The 14,526-nt window shown below is 34.7% G+C and overlaps 1 protein-coding gene and 1 pseudogene across 1 annotated transcript; one reads left to right on the top strand and one right to left on the bottom strand.

Annotated features, from left to right (window-relative positions):
• On the top strand, nt 2,294-4,686 carry LOC109706796 (annotated as a pseudogene).
• Nucleotides 12,213-12,997, bottom strand: LOC109724851 (probable calcium-binding protein CML30). Its single transcript, XM_020253795.1, has one exon. It carries the CDS (start codon nt 12,972-12,974, stop codon nt 12,354-12,356), a length of 621 nt encoding a protein of 206 aa, XP_020109384.1. The 5' UTR covers nt 12,975-12,997; the 3' UTR covers nt 12,213-12,353.

Here is a 14,526-nt window from a genome sequence, read left to right as displayed (position 1 = left end):
TTAAATATGATCTAAACCATTTAAACTATCTAGAAATTAAATTTCACGCACTTTCGATATTGTTCTTTTATCCATCTAGTGAACAGAAAATGAATGGTTGAAAATGAATATTCTTTAAAAAATGATGATAGGAGTCTTGTAATCAAGATCAAGAGTATAGATCTTGTTTTAAATAGTTTAAAGAATTTTCTAACAAAAATTCAATTGATTTGGATATCTTTACACCGTTAAACGAGAAAACGTCTCTTATCCACCATTAAAATTACAAATTTTGAAACCCTTTGATCATTAGGCAAATGATGTCGAAAAGATTTGAAATTTGATTTCTAAACACTTCAAGTGGTATAGATCATGTTCAACGGAGCCGATCGTCAATTTGGAAGCTCTATCATCGAAAACAACTCGATAGTAAAATGCCCCGTTTACTATCGAGAGTATTCTAGCTCAACTCTATATATATATATATAGGAGCTCCCGAATAGTTTTAACGGTGTGGATTGTTGATTTAAACGTCCGAAGATCGAAAATAATACTATAGTACGGGAGTTCCCGTACTATAGATAGTATAGTAGCCGGACTATATATATATATATATATATATATATATATATATATATATATATATATTGTGTTGGCAAACAAGGAGTTGTCCTTCAATTGTATTATTAAGTAGTCATTGCACCAAAGCATACAATTAATGCACTTCCATGGTCCATATGTGGCAGAAAATGCATAGATAAAATGGACCACTTTCTTGTCATTAATCGACCTTAAATATCATGCCACGATTCTATTGTAATTTACGATTTGACCGCCGCTTCATCGATTTAGTAATTGAAGGACCTGTTTTGTAAGCGGTTTGACTTTTTTAGAAGTTAATATTGATTAGGATTACACAAAGTATCAAATATGATGAATGATTAAAAAAGAATGAGAGGGAATCACATGTGCAGTTCATGCAGTTTGTTCGAACACCGCATATTCATAACATGCATGGATTTTTTTTTCACTAGTTATGGTGTTTTCCAACGGTTGCAGAATATTAAACTTAATTTAGCAAAAATCTAAATTATAATTTCATTACTAGTAATTTTTGGTACTTCTAACAGTTGAATGTTCACAAAGTATTTGTTAATTATATTACCCAAAACAAGATGTTGTGGTTAAATGTAAATGGCTATAAATGATCGAACAGTACGTATATATGTGCTCGTCATCTAAACACAATTCAATGATACACTAAAAACTTGTCGATCATCAATAACACTAGATTCATCGAAATTAATTATTTAAATATTATTTTTAAAATTTGACAAGACTTAATGAACCTATTAACTGTATAATTACAGGCTTTGAATGGTAAAATTGTAAGGTTTTAACAGCGAAAGGTAAAGAGAAGAGAAAAGAGCAATTATTAATTCATGGCTTTATTTATTTATATCCACATGCGAAGTAGCCGAGCCAGAGAGTCTATTTAGTACCTTTGGATCCACCAAACCAGAAGAAGAACAGGTGGAATTAATGGCGATAAAATAAATGAGTTTGGTTTGTCATCTTCTCGAATTAAAGGCCACTAACGAGTTTCATATATCACACCCCATGTGCACACGGTGTGAGACATGGGGGAGAGATAGATCTTGTTGTTGATATGTTTTGCATCAATGCACGTTTAAAGCCATGATATTTAATGGAAGTTTCTTTGGTGATTTGAGATGCATCAATTATGATTCGTACTAAGCTCGTGATATTAATTGTACATTCTATTATAGATCATCTACTAAGGATTTTAAAATTCGTTTTAAATTTGGAGTTGGGAGATGTTAAAGTTTAAGATTCATATTTTGGTTATAAATGTATGGATAACTTTCTTTTTACTTTTTTTTTTTTTTTTGAGAGATAGGTAGCACGCTACCCGCTTCGTTTATTTTATTAGAAATAAATTTAGCTAGAAATATGAATCAATTAGAATTCGAATTTAGATCTCGAATATCAACCATCAAGTTCTTTATCACTTGCTCTAAGGACGGTCGGTAAATATACGGATAACTTGAATCCTATTCTTTTGTAAAAGTATATATATATATATTTGTTTTCTCCGTGCAGGTGTTGTATATCACGCCTGTAAGACTGACACAATCTGAATCACTTCTTTCTCGGGAGCCCGTACAGTTTTCAAGCAGCGGTCTGCTTTGCCATTTTGACAGTCCAATAGTAAATTAGTAACTATCCAAATTTTTTTTAAAAAAAAGGAACAATTAAACTCGGCTCCAAACTCCAAAAGAGTGCGCTTCAGCTCATCTATTTATTTCCCCTTTCCCCCCACACCAACCCACCCGAAAAAAAGAAGAAAGAAAAACAACACCATCAAACCATCTCAGGTATTCTTCACTACTCGATCCTCTCCCTGATGTACTACTTTCGCCCCATTGTTTTTCCATTACGTTTTATCTTCAATCCAACAGTTATAATCTCGAAACCCACATGATCTTATTTTGTAGGGAAATGGGTTCTCTCGGGCTCTTCTTCGTAGCGCTTCTTCCAATGCTGCTTCCCTCGGCGGTAAACGGGCTCGGACACGGCGGAGTCGGGTGGTCTCGAGCCCACGCCACCTTCTACGGCGGCGGCGACGCTTCGGGCACGATGGGTACGCACGCAAATGATTATGAGCACTTAATTAGTTAATTATTCCGCCACCTAGCTCCTCTCGATCGATCTACTTCATTGTGCGTATTCCTTAATATATGTGTATATATGTATATATATGTATAGGTGGGGCGTGTGGGTATGGGAATCTGTACAGCCAGGGGTACGGGACGAGCACGGCGGCGCTGAGCACGGCGCTGTTCGACGGGGGGCTGAGCTGCGGGGCGTGCTTCGAGATTCGGTGCGCGGGGGATCCCGGCTGGTGCCTGCCGGGCTCGGCCGTGGTGACGGCCACCAACTTCTGCCCGCCCAACGACGCCCTCCCCAACGACGCCGGCGGCTGGTGCAACCCTCCCCTCCCCCACTTCGACCTCTCCCAGCCCGTCTTCCAGCGCATCGCCCTCTACAAAGCCGGCATCGTCCCCGTTGCTTACAGAAGGTCTTTTTTCTTTTTCTTTTTTTTTTTTTTTTACTTCTTTCAATATTTTTCTTTTTTCCTCCTATTATTATTCCTCGATTTTGAAATTTTATGAGAAATTACAACACATATATCAGGAAGTATGAATACTACTATTAGTAGCGAAGCAAAAGCCGTTATTACTATTGGGTTTTCGGTATATTCTCTGGCCCGGACAAGGAACGTGCGATCATGATTATAATAACTTTTTAGGAAAACTTCAAAAAATTTTCTTTTGGTTTCAAATTTTTTTCACTTTAGTACCGTGTGGTTTAGAATGTATCAAGTTAGTGCCATGTGGTTTCTCACTTTATCACTTTAGTATCTTGTGGTTTAAAGTGAATCACATTAGTACATTATGGTTTTGCACTTTATCACTTTAGTACTCTGTGGTTTTAATTTTGTATCAAATTAATTTACTGTAGTTTTTTAAACTATAGAGTATTAAAGTGATAAAATGTGAAACCATAGGGTACTAAAGTGATAAAGTGTAAAACCACAGAGTACTAACTTGATACACTTTAAACCACGGGATACTAAAGTGATAAAGTGAGAAATCACAAGGTACTAACTTGATACACTTTAAATCATATGGTACTAAAATAAAAAAGTGTAAAATCACAGGGGTTTTTTTGAAGTTTTTTCTAATTTTTTTAGAGTTGTGTAGATGATTGATGAAATAACATAATCTACAGAATGAAAATGATCAAATCAATAGATTTAAAAGTAAAAAATTTAATAGCAGCAAGTATTTGATACTATTTATAGTACATCAGCCGAACTCTATAAATATATATATATATATACATTATAATTTTCTTCTTAATTTGCTTTTTGTGTGTGTGTGTGTGCAGGATCCCGTGCAGGAAGAAGGGGGGAATCCGATTCACCATTAATGGCCACTCGTACTTCAACCTGGTGCTGATCACGAACGTGGGAGGGGCCGGGGACGTGCACTCGGTGTCCGTGAAGGGGTCGAGAACCGGGTGGCAGCCCATGTCGCGCAACTGGGGCCAGAACTGGCAGAGCAACTCGTACCTCGACGGCCAGTCCCTCTCCTTCCAGGTCACCGCCAGCGACGGCCGCACCATCACCAGCTANCGTCTCCTACGACGCGGCCCCTGCCGATTGGTCCTTCGGCCAAACCTTCAGCGGGGCCCAATTCAATTGATCATCTTATAATATAGTGCCTTATTAGTAGAAGCTATACATGAGAAGGGCTTATTTTGAATGGCCTTTCTATCATCATATTATTATTATTATTAGATTATTAGATTGTTAGATTATTAGATCTGGACTTTGTGCCATTTTTTTTTTTTTTAGGGCCTTTTTAGGATGTTAGGAGATCATGGGACTATTGTAGCTTTTTTATTGGTGAAAATTGGAAGAGGTGGACTCCTATATACCACCCGCCAATTTGCTAGGAAGTTAATTAGCTTCTTAATTTGTGTGCTTTCTCTTTTTTTCAATGCCGGCTTTTTCTGGAAGCTTTTCGGAAAGTTAGTGAGGCGATTGGCTTTGGGCTTCCAGTGCGGTATTAATTATGTACTGAAACCATATCTATGAAGCTTTGAGTTAATTTTCTATGATAAGATTCTATCGGAAGTTACTTATGCTGCTTATTTTGTGTTTCTTTTACCTGCTTTATAAGTTTATTTCAGAATAGATAGATTCTGACTCTTTAAATTTTAATAGCGTGATGTATTTGGGCCATCAAAATTTAACGGCTCTCGCTTGTTATGTGCTTTGGGTCCATAAAAGTTTTTTTTTTTGAGAGATAGGTAGCACGCTACCCGCTTCGTTTATTTCATTTAGAAATAAATTTAGCTAGAAATGTGAATTAACTAGGATTTGAACTTTGGTCTCGGGTACCGACCACCAAACTCTTTGCCACTTGCTTTAGGGACGGTCGGTTCCATAAAAAGTTTACCTTTCAAAGAAACATGGCACTAATTTCTGGTTAATACTATATCTCAAGAATATTAGGGCATGTTTGGTTCATCTATTTTAGACTATGGAATTAGAATGTAATTTATTGATTCCGATAATTACCGTTTGTTTTATAGGAATCGGATTCCGATTTCCATTCCACTCTGGAATGGGAATGGCCAAATCCATTTATTATCCAATCCAACTTTGAATTCCGGATTGACTCATTCCAAAGTAAACTATTCAAAATCTTCTTTTATCAACACCTACTTCCTCTCCCTTCATTACTTCTCTCTTTTAATTAAAATCATTTCTCACAAATTTTAAATTTTCATTCCTATTTTCATTCCAATAATGAACCAAATATTTTTGGATGATTCGTTATTTCATTTTTATTTCAAATCAATTTAATTTAATTTTTTATTTTTATTCTAATCATCACCCAAACATGCCCTTAATTTGAAAGCTCTTCTTAGTTTGTAATAAATATGCACGTATAAAAATGCTTAAATGAGTCAGGAATCTCTGATGTGCGTATATTTCGAAATCTGACCCATTTTGAAGTGTTCTTTGACTAAAGAAGAGGTTTCATTTGACCAATACTGGAGCATATCCAACCGCACATCATCTTTCGCAGCGTCTAAGATAAGTTCGTTCTACGAGAGAGAGAGAGATAGAGAGAGAGAGAGAGAGAATATGTGTCCTCTGTTACAGAATAAGCTGGCAAGTGCTTAAATTTATGTAGGGCTACTTGTACTAGCTATAGATTGCCCTCCCATGTACTTAAAACAAAGTAAACTTTTATCAGGAAACCAATTAACAACCAGTGAGTTAATTGATACCTGTTAAATATACAAATATTTAAATATCATTATTTACTAGTTTAAACTTTTAGAAAATACTAATTATATTGTACTATTCATCATGATATAAGAGCAGAAAATTTGGAGTTTGAGTTACGATAAGACTTCTAGTATAATTGATTTTTTTCATTTAATTCAAATTTATGTCATGACTTATTAAAAAATTTTAAGCTCAGATGTGAGAGAGAGTGTTAAATATAAAAATATTATTTTCTGCTAACTTAAAATTTTAAAATATAGAAATTTTTTCATATATATATATATATATATATATATAGAGTTGAGTTATAATACTATCGATAGCAAACGGACTCCGTTGCCACCGATTTGTTTTCGATGATGGAGCCTCCAAATCGACGATCGGCACCGTTGAACATGATCTATACCACTTGAAGTGTTTAGAAATGAATTTTCAAATCTTTTTGACATCATTTGCCTAATGATCAAAGGGTTTCAAAATTTGTAATTTTAAGGGTCGATATGAGGCGTTTTCTCGTTTAACGGCGTAAAGATATCCAAATCAATTGAATTTTTGTTAGAAAATTCTTTAAACTATTTAAAATAAGATCTATTCTCTTGATCTTGATTACAAGACTCCTATCATTATTTTTTAAAGAATATTCATTTTCAGCCGTTCATTTTTGTGTCCACTCGATGGATAAGAGAACAATATCGAAAATGTATGAAATTTGATGTCTAAATACTTCAAGTGGTATAAATCATGTTCAACAATACCGATCGTCGATATGGAGGCTCCATCATTGAAAATAAATTGGTGGCAACGGAGCCTGTTTGCTATCGATAGTATTCTAGCTCAACTCTATATATATATATATATATATATATATATATATATATATATATATATATATATATATATTCTAGCTCATTTGTTCACAAAAAGCGTACAAATTTAGAATTTTCTGTCAAAATGAACATTTTGGTACTCTTTAAGTAGCAAAATTACATAAAAAGAAAATTCTAAATTTGTACGCTTTTTGTGAACAAATGAGCTAGAATATATATATNTTCACAAAAAGCGTACAAATTTAGAATTTTCTGTCAAAATGAACATTTTGGTACTCTTTAAGTAGCAAAATTACATAAAAAGAAAATTATTTTACAAAAAAAGTTATTCAGAAAAATAAAATTGATTGATTTGTATATACTGTCCTTCTATGGGTCGTTATTAATTAATGAACATAAATGCGCGCAGGAATTAAAGCACTTCTGTTTACTTCATTACGCTGGGCAGGTAGTTAAGTGTGCCCCAACAACCTGGTAGCAGTTGCATTATGGTCTTGAACTTTTAATACGGCCTCCTTTGGAGGAAACCTTTTTACTGCCACACATTGAAGGCGTGTTTTCTCTTGCCTTGCACCATCATGTGCAAGCGTAGCATCTTTCCCAAGACGATTCTTTGGTCTCCACTTTTTGACCCAAAATTTGGTTAATTTGAATGGGAATTTCCTCTTCTGCTTACCGAAATGTACTTTAAATTGAAAGATGTTTTAAGGCGTATATGTGTTTTCGGAGAAAGATATGAAATTAAGGGATCATTAAAGGGTTTCGATCATTTGAAATACCTCCGGAGCACTCTGGTTGAACCTAGGCGTATCAAGAGAGTGCAGTTTGTAAGCATAGCCTTTTTGCACAAGCTATATCGTAGTAATTTGTCAAATTATTATTTTACGACAGAAGAACTGTGTTATTGTATATTTTTCGTAATCGTGTATTCACACATTTTTCCAATGCAATCAACCAACCGTGTATATCATGCAATGAGCATAGAAATGTGGTGTAGTGAAGCATCCTCGATCTTTTTTTCTTTTTTTTTTTTTTTTTGTTTTTTGAGAGATAAGTAGCACGCTACCTGCTTCGTTTATTTCATTTAGAAATAAACTTAGCTGGAAATGTAAATCAAGTAGAATTCAAACTTGAGTCTCGGATACCAACCACCAAACCTTTGTAGGGAGGAGAGAGGGTCTCTTTCTTACTTTGGATGCATCTGGCTCTGAAAGGACGCTCGAATCCCTCAGGAAATCTCGTAGCAGCTTCAGTCACGTTGCGTTGCATGATTTCGTCGCAGCAGATCATGATCCGTGTGAGAAGATCTTTACGAGGAGTCTAGTTGGATTCCTTTTGGACCATCTGCGGTTTCTACGTTTCCCCCAAGAAATTGTTTGCCCACACCATCACCTAGAATCTCTAGATTTTTTTTTTCTTCTTTTTTTTCCAGAAATTGAGTCTTCTCTTTGAATTCCTAATATTCTCGTCCACTTTTTCACCTTATTGTTTTTTCATGGTATGAGATGTTTTTTCGCTGGACGAGAATTTTGAACACAATACGTTAGTACCGTACAAATACGAGCAATCTGGCACTTACTACATTATGTGAAGGCCCATAAATGTTTGGGCCCAATGGGATCAATGTCTACGGCTCAGATATTTGAGCCCACTAGGCTTAAAACAAGTCGGACCCAATTTCTATTTGTGAGGGACCACATTGGGTTGGGTTACGAGATGGACCGATTGGATCAGAGGCTCAGAGCTCTCTGTTGGATCCGGCGCGTTTTGGTTGCTTGGATTGGCCGCTAATAAATGTTACCATGAGGGCACATGTCGTGTGGCGATTCGGAGTAAATGGTGTTCGGTGTTCCTGCTGTTGTAGCTTCGACCAAGTAGCGCTTTTCCATCATCGCTGTTAGTAATTAGTGTATAAGGGAGGGGTACGCACTCGATAGCGCATTATAACGGGTGCGGCTGTTCGGATCCACTATTGGCTCGACAAAACGAATTAAGAACTACACGATTAAGTTTCTTCTACTTTTTTCGGATCAAAAGCGCTAGCAGGTGGGGATGACACATGAGCACCTCGAAAAGAGCGTACGTGACGAGAAAAGCTCAGAGTAAACAGTAGGGGTGGCGATCGACTCATTCAGTTCGAAATGGGCTCAGATCGATCGCCTTTTAATAAAATAAGCTCAATTTTTTAGCTCGTGGTCTTAACAAGTTAAACACGAGTTGAAATCAGTTATTCGTGTTCGGCTCGACATTGCTCGAATATATATATCGCTATATATATTATATATTATAATATATATATATTCTTATGAGTATAAATTCTTTTTTATTCATCAGTACTTATAAATTTTTTATCGTTAAATTTATCCTTTTGACCATTTTCATCCGTTAGATCATACTATATATATAATTGAGCTAAAGTGCTATTGGTAGCAAATAGACTCCATTGTCATCCATTTGTTTTTTATGACGGAACCTCCAAATTGATGATCAGCACCATTAAACATATATGATCTATACCATTTGAAATATCTAGATATCAAATTTTATATTTTTTCGATACTGTTCTCTTGTCTATCAAGTAAACACAAAAATGAACGGCTGAGAATGAATATCTTTTAAAAAGTGATGATAGAAATTTTATAATCAAGATTGAGAGTATAAATCTTGTTCTAAATAGTTTAAGAAATTTTCTAACCAAAATTCAATTGATTTAAATATTTTTACACTGTCAAATAAGAAAACGTCTTATATCGACTATTAAAATTACAAAATTTCAAATCATTTAATCATTAAGTCAATAATGTCGAAAAGATTTGAAATTTGATTTTCAAATACTTCAAGTGGTATAGATCATATTCAACGGTGTCGATCGTCGATTTGGAGGCTCCATCATCGAAAATAAATGAGTGGCAATAGAGCCCGTTTGCTACCGATTGCATTCAAGTATAGAGTACCAAGGGCTTGGTACTATTGATAGTATAGTAGCATAATTATATATATATATATATATATATNTATATAAAGCTTCTACTATTTAAATTTTCGGCCAATCCAATATAAAGACACTAATATTTATGAATTTCAATTATTAAATTTAGATTCTAATCTTTTAGCTTTTTTCAACTTAATTTTTAACTAATAATAAGACTAACAATATAATTTATTATTCGTGAGCCAACTCATGTCTGACTTGTTAATAAATAATCTAAATACGGCTGTATTTTTCAGTTCAATAATTTAATGAACTCGTCTCGTGTTCGGCTCATTGACGGTCCTAAACCACAAAAAATATATTATTACATCCAAATAATAATAATAATAATAGTAATAATCTATTAAACATAATGAATCCACAATGTTTCTTGCCACGTGGCAAGAAACCCTTCATTCTTAGGTTAATAGATAATATCTATCTCTTATATGAATCCCCAATATAAAATTTACGTTTATTCTCCACTTCTAAATGCGTAACCCTTCACCTCTCCATATTTAATTACATGCATTATATTTCACTTCTCCATATTTAATTACATGCATTATATTTCACCAATTAGTGAGATTTGTAACTCCAATCCACTCCCTCCACTATTAATCCTTATTTCTAAATGCTATGCTAAACCCTTTGTCTCTCCATATTTAATTACATGCATTATATTCTATCAATTAGTGAGCTTTGTAATTCCAATCCACTCCCTTCCACCATTAATCTCCACTTCTAAATGCTCAACCCTTCACTTCTCCATATTTAATTACATGCATTATATTTCATCAATTAGTAAGTTTTGTAACACCAATCTACTCCCCTCCCCCATTAATCCCCTCACCCCCTCTTTCTTGCATGACATGTTATTTTTCATGCAAAAAGAAATATTATCATCTAATCTCTCGCCCCACACTCATCTCCTTCTCTCTATCTCATTGTGTTAACAAAGATTATGACGATGATAAAGAAGAAGAACATGCGAAGAACGTTGTCTCCTTCAAAAAATACTGTCTTGTAAAGTGCTGCCGCGGCCAATATAAGTGCTTGCTGGGTTGGTCTGCACCGGAGCCGTCGCTCGCCGTGAACCGCCGCCGCCTCGGCTGCCTCCTCGCACGGCTCGCACGCGCCAGCAACTAGGCCGAGGGGAGCGCCGTCCTAGCCTCCTCTTCGCGGCGACATTGCGTGGGAGCTCGCTTCTCAAGAATCGTAAGAACTTCTTGGTAAATCAAATTGTTTAAGAATAAGGATTTCTGTGGTTGATGTGATGGCAAGGCTGTATCGGTTTAGATATCGCAGTTTGGTGATGCAGCTGAGGTGTTTGTTCATAGGTTACAATAGAAATCCAGAAATGACTCGGCGCGTGGAGCAACTACCAGCTGAAGATTAAGAATATGTATGAGATTTGGATGAGTAAGAGAAGTGCTCCAAAAAAATATTAATTTTTTAAGATTGATGTTTTTTGTTTTATTTTTATATTATGATCATTTTTTTGAGTAGACACTGTTGTGGGCAAAATTTCTTTCGTAGATTAAAAAGTATGATGCGGAGATTGGAGCCTGAGACGCTAACCAAAATTTTCTTTAGCTAGATACGTTAAGTTATTATTTATGTATTTCATATGCTTCTAGCTATTATTTTATTTTTTTAACAACTGAATTTAGTCATGCAAATTGAGTATGCTTAACATGATATAGCTTCCTATAAGCTGTAAATATAAATTTTATTAAAATATTAAAATTTATTTTTATTATCTACCCGCTGTATTGCGCGGGTCTCTACACTAGTAATATACTATTCATGAAGGATACCATTGATAGATGATGCTGAATAAGATACTGAGTACTGTTATGCATGGACATTTCAAAGTTCAATTTTTTTGAGTTGCCCTTATATTAATTAGCATGCTTAATATAAGATTTTGATGTATTCCTAGCTAGGATTTTGATGTATTCCAAGCTAGGTACGCTATGCGGCTGCATAGATTTACCAACATGGCAATAATTAATCTACAAAGAATCCATTAGAATAATCATTTTTTTTTTCCTAAAACACTAACACGTGACTATCATATGATGAAAAAGAGAATACCTTGATTTTAAAGATTTTAAGGAATACTGAAAGTTCAAAGTTCAGATAGTAATCTGCAACCTGGCTAAAGATTAGGAGAGATTTGCAATTTTGCACACGTGGTTGGACAAATTAATGATGATAATTGGTCAAAATACATTAATTGCCATCTAGTGATTTTCAACGTTTGAAAATTCTCATTAGGAGTTTACAATTTGGCCATATTCGTAGGGAGTTTTAATTTACGACTTCTTTTGAGCTAATTCCATTTAATCAATTGGAGACTAATCATTCTTTTTCTTATATTTTTTACTTATTGCATGTTGTGCTGTATCTAAACTGTTCTACATCAAGTTGTAGCATATTACCTAATAATGTTTCTCTTCAAATATATATCTTGTTCAACAAAAGATGCCAGAGACTAAAGATTAATGAATCAATTTTATTGACTTGTACGCGCGCGTTAACCAATCAAATTTCCTTCCAACTGTTGTTCTTAATTTGTTCAACTTTCTCTTATTTCCTCGCCCTTTTTCTTTTTTACAAGAAAAGGCAAAAAATGTACATAAAGAAATAAGAACCCAAAAGAAAAAAAAAAAAAAATTCAGCAAAAACTGCTCTCCATAAACTTGATAAACTCATTAAAATCGATCCTACCATCCTTATTCTCATCATAAGACGCAATCATCCTCTCACACTCATCTAATTTTACCCCATCCTTAAACCCAAGCTTAGAGAGAACACTCATGAGCTCCACAGCATCTATGAACCCATCACTGTTCTCGTCAAACACGGCGAAAGCTTGTTTAACTTCCTCCATGCTCGGCTCCTTCTCTTCGAACATAGTAGAGAGCTCGTCAAAGCGCAGTTTCTCCTTGAACCGCTCTCCGTTAAGCTCGCAACGTATTCCCATCTTATCGAGGATGATCTCCACATCTCCTCCCAACAACGCAAGATCGTCTCCTCGGTTACTCGGCGGGTTCTTTTCCGCATGATGCGATCTCGATGCAGCGCATGCGTGGAGCTCCTCGTGGTGACGCGGGAGGAGGAGGGAGAGGAACCGCGCGGAGAACTTATTGAGAATGGTGAGCCAGATGAATATGGTGTTGTAGAAGAGGAAAACGATGTGCTCGGTTAATGAGAGAGAGTGGCAAAAGGTGCTTTGAGGTGCCTTCTCCATTGATGATGGGTTGGTGTACGTATACAGTTTGTGCTGTTGATGCATGAGAGAGAGAAAGAGAGGAGGTGTGGGGTGTTTATAAGGGAGAGTATGTTTATAAGAGGCCAAAATAGGTGTCAATTAAATTGAATAAGAGGAAGAATAGAAGAAGAAACGTATGCGACTTTAGAAAAAAGAGAGGTGTTAGGAAAGAGGAGAGATGTTTCCGCGAAGTTGTACTCAAAGAGGAACTTTCCTTGTAAGTGAGTGGGTGTAATGTAGCTTTCAATTAATAGGAAAATTCCAATGGTTGATTAGTGCTAGAAACAAAAAAGCATTGCATCACCACGAAAATTACACTTACTTGGATAGAGAGATCGTAAGAGAAGGCAAAAAAAAAGAGAAAAGTTAGTATGTCAAATTATGTTTGTCTCTTTGAATTAAAATTTGATCATATAAAAATAGAGAAAAAAATAAAAATAAAAATAAAAAAATGATATTTTCTAGTCATTAATTTCGTCAGAATTTTTTGTTCTGATTAATATCATGTTAAATTGTATGACATAATAATGATTTTTATGTTTCTTTATTTTGCATCATTAAAGCATTAAAAAGAATAAAAATTATTCAAACAATCACTTATTTAGATTTCATGCAAATATTTTAGCTTTCACATTTTTTTTTATTATATATGGTTGGCGTGCTTGGGCGGGTTCAGCAGGTCAACGAATATATTGACGGTTTGACCGACGCATGTTAGAAGAAACGTGGGATGACTTTCCGTCCTCGCGAAGTACATTTACAATTTTAAACACTTATTTTTGGTAAAAATGTATGGAGATACCCCGAATGTTATGCATTTCTGAAACAGCCACATCAGTTTTTATGTTAATTAATATTTTGTAACTTTTGATTTTTAACAGTAAATAGTTTTTAAAAAATTAGAAACCTTGAAAAAATTTTCCCAAACTAGGCACTATAGTTGATTGAGGAATTCACCCTAAACTTTTATCTTTTTATTTTTTATTTTTTATTTTTTTTCCAGAAAAATTACGTTATGTATGTTGAGAGAGTACAATAAAAAAATATTGTGTTTGCATCAATTTAGACTTTATTTAAAACTATAGAAAGATATTATTAAAGTATAATGGAAAAAATATTCTGCTTGTTTTCATAAATATTATCGTATTCCGTACATATGAATGAGTCGATTATGATATATTTTTATAATCCCACCAAAAAATAAATAAACATATTTTTATATACTTTCTCCCTACCTCCATTTTGCACATTGGGGTTAGATAGGTCACAATCCCAAGTGGACCAGCTATAGTTTTATTGAATATCGAATGAAGATGAAATGACTTTATAACCTTGTCCGTGGTCAATGTTCGAACGCTCTAGAGATTTTAAAAGAGAAGCTTTATATAGAATAAGTCCATAACATATTTCTTAAACTATTCTTTACCCTTTACAATTCAAGCCTTTACAATACCTCGAGAATGTTTAAAATCCTTGAATCCTTTCCCATTTCATTACATGTAGTCAAATAGGGGTTGTTAGATTATTTTATAGAAAAACATCAGATACCACCCATATGATTTCGCATTTTTTTATT

This window comes from Ananas comosus, linkage group 2 (genome assembly GCF_001540865.1).
Source record: "Ananas comosus cultivar F153 linkage group 2, ASM154086v1, whole genome shotgun sequence".
Classification (NCBI taxonomy): domain Eukaryota; kingdom Viridiplantae; phylum Streptophyta; class Magnoliopsida; order Poales; family Bromeliaceae; genus Ananas; species Ananas comosus.
Note: the sequence above shows the minus strand (reverse complement) of the source record. Positions and strands in the feature narration are given on the sequence as shown.

Coding starts and splice junctions, on each gene's coding strand:
- LOC109724851 (XM_020253795.1), bottom strand. CDS start 12,974: ATGCATCAACAGCACAAACTGTATACGTACACCAACCCATCATCAATG.